Source organism: Oreochromis niloticus, linkage group LG12, assembly GCF_001858045.2.
Source record: "Oreochromis niloticus isolate F11D_XX linkage group LG12, O_niloticus_UMD_NMBU, whole genome shotgun sequence".
NCBI lineage: Eukaryota > Metazoa > Chordata > Actinopteri > Cichliformes > Cichlidae > Oreochromis > Oreochromis niloticus.
Genome location: NC_031977.2, coordinates 23,338,352 through 23,349,541, shown reverse-complemented (window position 1 = coordinate 23,349,541; position 11,190 = coordinate 23,338,352). Strand labels below are relative to the sequence as shown.

Here is an 11,190-nt window from a genome sequence, read left to right as displayed (position 1 = left end):
ACCTAGTGTGGATTACTGACCTCTTTGAAATTGCACTAATTGAAATGCATTCCTAATTTTGTTTTTTGTTTTTTTAAACAATGTTAATTTTTTAATCTTCAAGATCTAAGTATAAAGATGCAGAACTAGCCCACTCTTGAAACCAGTTTTATTTCATAGCTGATTTCCCCCCTACAAACCACCAAAAGTTAATAAAATAAACATCATTATTAACAAGAGGAATCTGCAACATATGAGCTGTAGCAACATCTGTGTCAATTTATCATAGAAAGTGACCCAAGTTCAACAAACAAAACATTTGAAGAAAAACACATAAAAATGAATTGATGAAGGACTGCCGACATCGAGAATATGGCATACGATGGCAAACAGCACCTACAGCAAGACAATGATAACTCTGTCCATAGCAGTGAAGGCGGTGGGAACTGACATTCAACGTAACAGACATCAGGACGTACTGAGGTGACATGCGGCTTCTCACATGCAGAGATGTGTACCAAAAATAAAATGTCCATTGCAGGAGAATAAAGCTGTTAGGGACTAAGAGTGTCCAGCAGTTCATTAAAGACTCCTTTTCACATTCTCATACAACCGCTGCATGTTCTGCTTCCTCAACATTCACCATCTCTCCCTCCATCTGTACTTCCACCTGAGAGTTCACCACCTGCTGCCCGTCAACTTCAGTTGTGGTCACGTGTACAACCTGGATCTGCACTCCAGCCTGTTTTAATCTTTCCATGTCCTCCTCACACATCTCCGCCACTCCTCCATCCTCCATTACAACCGTGGCAGTCTCTTCCATCTCCATCACATCTACAGGCTCCACTGTGACGTGTTCAACCTGAATGCCGTCTTCCAACAGGACAGTTTCGGCTCCCTCTATGTTCTGTGCTGCTATGGTGAGAGCAGCGGTTGCAGCAGAGTCAGTAATGACCAGTTCGTCGTTTAACTTATCCTCGATGGAATGGACCTCTTTGAGGTGTGCCTTCAGTTCTTTCGGCTGGGTGAACCACATGTCACATATGGTGCAGTGGTTGGGCTTGACTCCAGTGTGGCTCACAAGGTGGTCTTTGAACTGGTCCCAGCTGTTGAACACACTACTGCAGACCTGAAGAAGGTGGAGCGCAAAAGAAGAGGTCATGATCATAGCACAGTAATATAGGGAGTAAAGTGATACAACAAATTACAATACAACAACTTGCAATCCAGGGCCCGGGCTGCAAGGACAGCAGCCTAAACAGAGAAGCCCACACCTACCTCTCTCCTGCCACCTTCTCCGGGTGATATGGGCAAACCCCGAGCAATTCCCAGACCAGCTAAAAAACAAATTTCTCCAGCATGTCCTGCATCTGTCCTGAGGGATCTTCCTGCTAGGGCATGCCTAGAACACCGCACCCAGGAGGTATCCTAGTCAGACTCCAAAGCAACTTTACTGGTTCCCTTTGATGTGGGAACAAGTTCTGAATGACTGACTCCAGATTTATACTAACAAATAACTGATAAATTCTCAAATTTATAAAAAAAATAACTACCCCTCTTCACCTCAGCCGTATTTTCCAAATATCCATAAAAGCTTTTCCTGTCCCACATTCCTGTTTGTTCTCATGTACATGTATTTTGATAGTTCAGACTTGGAAGACATTATTTGACAAAATACGATGTCTTGTCATGCCCACCATGTTCAACATGCTAATGCACAAACTCGTGTAGCTTATAAACAGATACAAAGGAGCTCCAATGATTCCTTTGACAGTGCAGATATAAAGGGTGCATGTCTGTGATGACCCAAAACAGTTGGGTCATCCTTTTTTCACCCCAAAAGTGGAACATTTAGTATGTACCGGGACTTTTATTTTGAAAACTGACACGAGTCTCAGTGCTGCCTCATTGAACAACTTTCCGAATCCCTTCAGTGAGAACTTGATGGCCCTGATTGAGGACAAACTGTACCTGGCATTCATATAGTTTCTTCCGTCCCTTCTTGGCTCCCGCCCCATTCTGACAGGCTGCCATATGGCACTTCAGTGTGCTATTCCGTGCAAATCGCTCATGACAATCTGGACACTCATAAGGTTTTTCGCCTAAAAATGGGCACAAAAAGACAGACATGTCTCAATGTCAGAAACACAAAAAACAGATCTATTGGACAACTATGATAACTTATGTTTAGCTGCCAGGCCTTTGTACTTTTCATTATAAACAAAGTGAGTTCAAACAGTGTGAATTTTTCACCTGTGTGCTTTCGCAAGTGCTCCTTAAAGTGTCCGAAGTGGTCAAAGTGCTTCTTGCAATATTCACAAACATGCACTTTCTTTTGGGGTTTCTGGTTTCGAGACAGTTCCTCGGCATCAAAGTGAAATGTGCTGATGTGCTGCTTCAAGGCACCCTCTCGTGTGTAAGCTTTACCACAGTGGTTACACATGTGGGGCTTCTCCAGCGAGCCCAGGTGTGTTTTCAAGTGCTGTTTAAGATGGTAGTACAGCTTGAAGCTGCGGTCACACTTGTTGCAACGGAACATGTTGTCTGCTTGAGAAATCTGGACCTCGACAATCTCGACATTCTCCAGCACCTTGGAGGCAGTCACAGTTTCCTCATGATACACAACCTCATGCTAAGCAAAAACACAGAAAGAAAAAAAACCCCAAAACCTTTGAGTTAATTATTTCATGCGTATCAGTTTATTAAACAGTAGAAACCAGAAAAATGTGCAATTCAGCTTTTATACCTCTTCTATTCCTCCTTTCTTGATCACCTGTATTGTTGGTTGCCCTTGCTGGTATTTGCTAGTTATGTCAGCAAGAAGAGCCAAAGCAGAATCATCTGATGCCGCTTGAGCATTCTTTGCTGCGTCAACCACCTCCTCCAGACCTGACTCCTCCACCTCAATGGGCCCTTCACCTATAACTTCAATCTGCACCTGCAGAACAGGGAAAATATTCAGTCTTAACAACTAAATATAGGACATCAAGCTGGCTCTAAAAGTGCACTGCAAGCATGCTGACCTGCTCCCCTTCCACTGAGGGTAGGGTTTCTGTAATCACATTCGATGTCTCAGCAATTTTCCTCTTTTTTCCTTTGCTCCTTGCTGTCAATGAAGAGCTTTCATTCATTCTACAAGAGAGGATCATTAAGAGGTCAAATGTTTATTTATTCTATTTTTTTTTTAAAGTGAAATCTGGTAAATTCTAAAGCACCAAAAGCGATGAGTTCTCACTTATTGTTGAGCGCTTTGATGGCTTCCTGCATCTGTAAGTACTCAGCTGCTTTCCAGACATCATATGCCTCTTCTTCACCAGCTACAGCTAGTGTGGCCGTGTATGTGAACTCCATCAGCTGACGAAAGGCAGTGTTGCTCACACCTGTTAAAATATGACAGTAAAAGCAGTGGTGAGTAAAAGCTGATCGTGTGTAGGAAAATATCTGTCTATCAGCAAAGTCCCAGCTTGGAAGACACCAAGTCTGTAGCTCAGAAACTAATATTGCAAGCCGTTCTGATATACTAATAATAAATTGCAATTAAAAAAATACAACAAACTTGGAAAACTTACATTAAATATAATGCCAAATCTCTTTCTGACACCAATTTAATTTTTGAATGTCTGCATTTTTCATAGTCAGTGACGTACTTTAATTTGTTCCTATCACTTAGAAAAATATTCTACATAGTTTTACTACCAAGAGGTGGGAGTGTGATGGTAAAACTATTAAAAAAACAAACAAACAAACAAACAAAAACTAACTGAAAACTGTAAAGCAAGCAAGCAGAGTTAAAGCAAGCAATAAGACAGACTGATAAATCAGCCGTCAAACACCAACCAGTATAACCTATATTCAGGATATATTACAGCCAATATGCAAAGCAATTCTTAAATAATGTTTCCACGTGTTACCACTATAGTTTGGCCACCAGAGAGCTAAACCATAAACTGTAATAAGTCCTCTCAGAAGGCATCTAAATCATGAATAAAAAAAAAAAACAACAACAACAACAACAATAAAAAAAAAAAACCCACACAAATCTGACATCAAGCTCAACACTATTATACAATTTGTTAAGTTCTCAAACAGCAATCTTCTCACCAATCTCAATATCCACTATGGCTCAAGCTATGATCAAGAGTACTTATTTGGAAGAAGGAGTGGGAAAAAAGCTTTAGTAAAAGTTGTGCTAAAATCATCATTCGGGTTCGTAAAACCACATTTGCTCTAAGCTACTGTATTAATATTGAGAGCGAAATTCATCTGTAGGTGGAACAGTCTCTCTGGACATATTCTTCCTGTTATGACACAATCGAGTTTCGTGAGTATAACTAACACACTACATACCTTCTATCTCCACCAGTGGCTCTTGGGTAAAATCCTGAAAAAACTTGTGGAAAAACTGACTGCATGCTGCCAGCACTGCTTTATGGGCTCTGAACTGGTGTCCTGGAAAAGACATGAAAAATGGAAATTAGTGTTGCCTCAGAATTTAACCTTACACTTATAAAGATTACTTACACCAAATGCCTGTTTACCATCCACAATCAAGGTAATATCTGTAAACTGATCCAGCTGTCGCTGTTCGTTAAGTTTGTCCATCATGACTTTGTAATGTGCTGGGTACTCGTTGCCCACACTGGCCTCCACTTCCACCTCCACCTCCGCTGCCATTATTCCCTGATCTGTCTTCTGTAGGAAGAGAGGAAGATATATATACAACATGATCAACCTTGCTCCTTGTTACAATTTTACCACACATATCTTTTTCGCAGCATTATTTAAATATTATTAATTACATAATGGCATTTACTGAAGGTTCTTAATGTTATTAGTAACACCTGTGTTTCGCTACTATTATATAAAAACGATTGTTCACTGTTTATGCACTAGCATAGACAAAGAATATATTTTGGGACCAATGCAGCTGGCACTAAATCCAAAGCAAAAAAAAAGGAAAAGACTTTTGTAGTAAAGCAGTAAGTTCACCAGTTTGTTTGTTTGTTCAGATTGTTACTGACTGATATTGGCCAATCATCTCATTTGATGTGTCAATATGAAAATTTATTGTGTTGTGTTTTCTTTTCCTTCTTTTTTTTTTTTTTAGTGTGTTTTTAAGTTTTGGTTTTTTGGCTGAATACAATGCACATAAAGATGTTTGGCTTATTTTAGAAATGGTGTCAACACACAGTTTGTCCAGCAGGGTGAGCTCCAACTCAACTGTTTACATTGCTCTCGAAACAGCCATTCAGTCAGGTCCAGAAGTATTTGGACAACGATTCAATTTTGCCTCTGCACACAACCAAATTATATTTTAAATGAAACATTAAAGTATGGATTGAAGTGCAATAAATGTTTAGAAGGTCATTTAGTCTTTAAGACAAGTTTTTTAAAATATAGTTTGCCATTTTCGTGGGCTCAAAAGTAACCACACAACTGAGAAGCAGTTTCATGGCCATGGCATGTTGCCTTGTGCTTCCATAACAAATTACGCAGACAAAAGATTTGGAGTCAACTTAGTGGCTTTTCGCTGGAACACTCAAGATGGGGTCCACAAAAACATTTATACGAGTGAAGGTGCTGATTAGGCTGAAAAATCAAAACAAACCTATCAGAGAGGTACAAGAAATTTTAGAATTGGCCACACCAACAATCTGGAAAATTCTTGAAAAGAGCCAGCTCAGCTACAAAAACACCCAAAAAAGCACCCACGAAAGTAGAGGACTACAATTTCCTGCTCTAGTGAAATTTTTTTTCCCCAACATCTAATAAAATCAGTACTTGAGGATTGAGGTGCACTATTGTCTACAATCAAGAGCCTTCATAAATGGAAAAACCTGTGGGTTTACAACAATTCGTTATTTAGACTATGCCAGGCAAAGTCAAAAACAGGCAAACAGCTCATAAGCTGCAACAGACCATATCCTCACTGGTGATTATTGATCATGCAGAGCAGCAGGATGAATTCTAAAGTGTACAGGGCTCTATACCCTGCTCATATTCAACCAAATGCCGGTGGCATCATTCCTGGAACCACAGTGAAACTTCTCCGGGCTCAGCTCAACAGTGCATGCTTTTTAGATACTGACAATTCCGAAGAGATATACACCCACAAAGAGACGAGCAGGAACTGAAGGCACGCATAGTTATGGCCTAGCAGAGCATTTAAAAGCAGGAAATGATTAGTTGATTAATTCAGTAAACAACAGTGTTATTAAAACCTTCGTTGACAGAAAGAAAGTTGCTGCCCTTTGTAACGCTGTAGAGCATTGGCACTACACGATATTTCCCACTTTCTCAAGTTACACTCATTTTTGTTTCTTTGATTTGTAGTCAGCGATTTACACAATTTGATACGTCCTTTAATGTAGTACAAAATAATTTAAACGTCAAAAGTTTTCCCATTAAAGGGGGCATGTTTAGAATTGCAGGGCGGTGCCTTAAAAGAAGGGAGACCTGAACGACAAATCATAAACATTTCATTACTACCGAAGATTAAATAATACCACTGAAAGGGTTGGTGTACTTCAAATCCTTTTCTGGCACATGTTAGCTCAGCTCCGTGTTAGCTTAACTAGCCAACACACAACCCTTCCCCCCAAACCGAGACACAAAATAAGCCATTTCACACACTCGACGGACGCGTCTCACCACAACCCCGCTTACCAGGAATAGACACATCGCCACAACCCTTTCGGTACTGTAACATGACGAAAATAAACATGGTACAGCTCCCCAGTGTTGCAGGTAACGGGCCTCTTAGCACGCTCGCCATTTCGCGTTTGACAATCAACATTACGTCATCAAACCGCGCATTAAAATACACTTTTCCCTGACAGATATTCTAATTGTAACCATAGAGGGTCGAAATACACGTTGCAAGCCATCGGCATACATACCTGAAGTTTGGTTATGCTGCTTTAGAAAGTTATTCAGCGATAATATTTCCTTCGACGCATGTATCGATGTCCTACTCTCGTTGCTCCAAAAAGGGCGGTCGTTCAAGCTTCAGGCCTCGGATTCCCAGAAACCCTTGCGAAATCAAGGACGCCGGGGAGCGTTGCTTGGTGACAGTAGAAAAAGACAAACATTTACCTGGCTGTGGGAAATAGTGACTACCAAACAAACAACAATTTAAAAACTGTATTCTCTTGTCACTGAAGTTCCTTTATTTTAATTTAGTCAACATATCCACATTCTTAATTTTGGGAGAAAAAAACTTAATTCAACTGAAGTCTCACTTTCATAGTTTACTTTCATTTTGTATTAAACGCATGTATTAACGTGTACCTATTTTTTCTTGGTGTATGACAAATGACAATAAAAGTATGAAAACAGAAAAATGGCCAAATGGCACCTTTCACCAGGAAGTGGCCTGGAAGATCAAAGTTAAGTTCATCCTACTGCATAAGGGGGATTAGTGCGCTTGATGATTAACATGAGTTGAGTTGATTATCTTAAAAAATTCCAGCTGAAACCGGAAGCTCTGTTAAATTGAGGAGAAGGGTGCACCAGGTTTACTTTGCTCTAAAATAAAACTTACTACACTTTTAGCTTGGTAGTCTCACAGCACATGTCACATGTTGGCAGTGTAACTGGCAGTTTGTGGGCACAAATCCAGTTTTAATTCTGAAACTCACAGGAAGACAAAAAGTCCAAAACATTTACAGGATAGGAGAACACAGGAGACAACAAAACACAAAAGAATACTGAGACAGTATATACACACAAGATATTGAAGGGAGATGTAACAGGTGAGGACACAGCTGTGCATAACTAACATAATCACTCAGAAGGAAGTTAAACTAAACCATGATGCCCTGGGATGTCCTATCTCAGGTTCAAGTAATGAACGGACTCTCTTTCCAGCACCCTGGCATAGACTTTCCCAGGGAGGCTGAGGAGGAGTGTGATCCCCCTATAGTTGAAACAAACCCTATGGTGCCCCTTCTTAAAGATGGGAACACCTACCCCGGTATGCCAATCAAGAGGTACTGCCCCTGATCTCCATGCAACATTGCAGAGGTGTGTCAACCAAGACAGCCCTACAACATCCAGAGCCTTCAAGAACTCAGGGCGAATCTCATCCACCCCAAGGGTGCATAACCAAGGAATTATTTAACTGCCTCAGTTACCTCACCCCCGGAGACAGACGAGTCATCCCCCTCGTCCTTAGACTATGCTTCCTCCACGGAAGACGGGCCAGTGGGATTAAGGAGGTCTTCGAAGTATTCCTTCTACCGCCCGATAATGTTCTCAGTCGAAGTCAGCAGTGCTCCACCCACACCATACACAGTGCAGGTAGGGCACCGCTTTCCCCTCCTGAGTCGCCTGGTGGTTTGCCAGAATCTCTTCGAGGCAGACTGAAAGTCTTTTTCCATGGCCTCTCCGAACTCCTTCCACGCTAGAGTATTTGCTTCAGCCAGTCTCCAAGCCTGGAATGCTGTTGAAGCTCTACTGTAGGTGTGCGTTGAAAATCGTCTTCTGCCAGGCGTTCCCAGTGCACCCTTACTATACTTTTTGTTAGGATGCCTGGGTCGTTGACCCAGGGCTTTTGAGTTTATTATATTATTTATCATTTCTAGTCTTTGGGTTTCTTAGAGTTCTGTCTTATGGTTTATGTCTCTGTGTTCTATAGTTGCTCTGTCTCCCCTGTCGGCTGTATCCCCTTGTTAAGTTTGCGTCTCTGTGTTATGTTTCCTGTTTTACTTTGAAAGTCCGTGTTTCATGTTAGTGTATCTAGCTTTGCTTCCCTTGTCTCGTTAGCCCTGATTTGCCCCAGCTGTGTTTCCCTCCTGTCTCCCATTTCCTGATTACTTCCCAGTGTACTTAAACCCTGTGTTTCTTTGAGTCAGTGTCGCGTCGTCCCTCATGCTGTGTGGATCTCCCTGTGTTTCCTGTGAGTTTATGTTGTTTCCCAGTTTAGTTTAGTTTGCTTTGTATGCTCGTTTTCCCGTGCCAGCAAATAAAGCTGAGTATTTTGAATTCATCCCTTGAGTCCTGCATTTTGGGTCCACCACTCCTCCTTGCCTGCCTGCCACACAGCCAACCTTAAGAGAACGACGCGACCAGAACATGGACCCAGCAGACTCCGTATGGTATCGGCGACCCGCAGTTTCTGCCTTCCTCAAGGAGAGCGTGAGGCAGGAGGCTAAGCATGCCCAGGAGCTCCAGTCACCCTTCTATGGGTCTCGTTTGGCTTTCGGAGGGCCCCGCAGCCTCCAAACCGCCATGGCTACAGCCGAGCCGGCACCTATGCCTCGGAAGATCAGATTGAGCACGTGCTCATTCTCTCCGGTCGCTACACCTCCGCCTCCACCCCCGGATTTCCAGTCCGACAAGAGGGTTAAGCGGCGAAGAAAGAAGGATTATGTGACGCCGGACGTTAGACTCACTCCGCTGCAGTCCTTCGCTCTGTTTTTGGGCCTGCAGCGTTCTGAGCTCCATAAACTCTCTGATTCCTCATTGCAGCCCGGTCTGTTGGAGGATTTGCAGCCCAGTTTGCCACCTCCCACTTCCCGGAGGAGGCGGCGCTCACACCGTCACCACTCTTTCTCTGTGGAACAACTCCCAGTGGTGAGTTATGACTGCTTTCGTTCCTCTGAGCTGGAAAAAGACAATCATATGAACACTGCTAAAACTGAGACTGTTAAAACTATTAGACATGGTGGTGGTAGGATGCTAAAAAACATTTGAGAGGATTCTGTGTTTTCTGACCCTGCTCCTTCGCCCAGTTGTGTTCCTGCTCCCAGGGCGGCTCGGGCCCAGCATTCCCCTGCACCTGTTTCAGTGCTTCAGGTGAGGTCCAGCTGGTCCCTGCTCCAGTGCCTGTCGCGGCACCCGTACCTTCTCCTCGGGTGGGAGAGGCCAGTATCCGGCAGGTACCTGCACCTGTTTCTGACCTCGCTGGAGGCTCAGGTGAGCCTGTCCAGCGGTTTTCTTCAGGTTCTGGAGGTTCAGGGGAACTAGCTCAGCTTACTACTAATCCACCACCTAACCCACCATTACTACCATCGTTACAACAGTCAATAGAACTTAAACTTCTATCCATAGCTCGAACATTAGCTCACCTCTCAGCTCAGTCGCCTGCTCAGTTACCGTCTGCCTCCGCTGGAGGGTCCGAGGGGCCCGTCCAGCCGTCTGCCTCCGCTGGGGGGTCCGAGGGCCCGTCCAGCCTTCTGTTCCCGCTGGGGGTCCGGAGAACCGCACCAGCCTTCTGTTCCCGCTGGGGGTTCTGGAGAACCGCACCAGCCTTTGTTCGTCTCTGCTGGAGGGTCCGAGGGGCCCGTCCAGCCTTCTGTCTCCGCTGGAGGGTCCGAGGGGCCTGTCCAGCCTTCGTCGCCACCACCTGCAGCTCCCACGCCGTCACCTGCAGCTTCGCCGTCACCTGGTCCAGCTCTGGCTTCAGCTTCGCCGTCGCCTGGTCCAGCTTCGGCTTCGCCGTCGCCTGCTCGGCCTGCACGTCCTGTCCGGCCGCTTTCCAGGCCAATGGCTGGACGTCCTCGCCGTCGTGGACGGCCTCCTGACCTGCTCCGTCGCCGCCGGTGCCTCCCGCCCGGCCGGCCTCCTGAACTTTTTTTCTGGACTCTTGGGCCATCGTCCTCCGGGCCAGCCCCCTGAACCGCCCGGATTTGGACTGTTATGCCGTCAACCTCCGGGCTGGCCCCCTGAACCTTTTCAAGACTGTTGCCTGGGCCTCTGCGCCTTTCATGGGCCCTTTTGTTTGTTTTCTTTTGGACTGTTCCTGGGCCTCAGTGCTGTTGTTTTGGACTTTGTTCCCTGTGTTTTGGTTTTTGGCTCCTTGTGTTTTTGTTTCTGTTACCACCAGGTGGTGGTCAGTTGACAACTGTGCCCCTTTCTTTACCCGAGTGTCGAACTGGTGATACGATTATAAAATCGATGATCGACATGCAGCCTAGGGTGTCCTGGGGCCACATCCACCCTAATGTTCGAACATGGTGTTCGTTATGGACAAATTTTGATTTGGACAGAAGTCCAACAACAACACATCACTCGGGTTCAGATCTGCTATGCCATTCCAGCCAATCACGCCCCTCCAGGTCTCACTGTCGTTGCCCACATGAGGGCTGAATTTTCCCAGTAGGACAACAGATGGAGAACCCTCAAGCCCCTGCTCTGGGATTCCAAGAAGGTTGGGTACTCTGAAGTCTCATTTGTGCATAAGCGCAGACGACATTTAGGAACAGTTCC

At 44.4% G+C, this 11,190-nt stretch overlaps 1 protein-coding gene across 3 annotated transcripts; it reads right to left on the bottom strand.

The window, feature by feature from the left end:
* Positions 1-130: 130 nt before the first annotated feature.
* On the bottom strand, positions 131-7,036 carry znf131 (zinc finger protein 131). Of its 3 annotated transcripts, none has more exons than XM_019365720.2 (9): positions 6,879-7,036; positions 4,518-4,671; positions 4,327-4,428; positions 3,215-3,359; positions 3,003-3,111; positions 2,726-2,917; positions 2,233-2,611; positions 1,951-2,081; positions 131-1,108 (listed from the first exon to the last, which is right to left on the bottom strand). In XM_019365720.2, the coding sequence occupies exons 2-9, from the start codon at positions 4,651-4,653 to the stop codon at positions 584-586; spliced, it is 1,719 nt and encodes a 572-aa protein (XP_019221265.1). In that variant the 5' UTR covers positions 4,654-4,671; positions 6,879-7,036; the 3' UTR covers positions 131-583. The 3 variants fall into 3 exon arrangements, with proteins under 3 accessions (XP_019221265.1, XP_005452196.1, XP_025752771.1); XM_005452139.4 differs by lacking the exon at positions 6,879-7,036 and adding an exon at positions 6,646-6,788; XM_025896986.1 differs by lacking the exon at positions 6,879-7,036 and adding an exon at positions 6,646-6,788 and having other exon boundaries at positions 2,753-2,917.
* Positions 7,037-11,190: the final 4,154 nt, after the last annotated feature.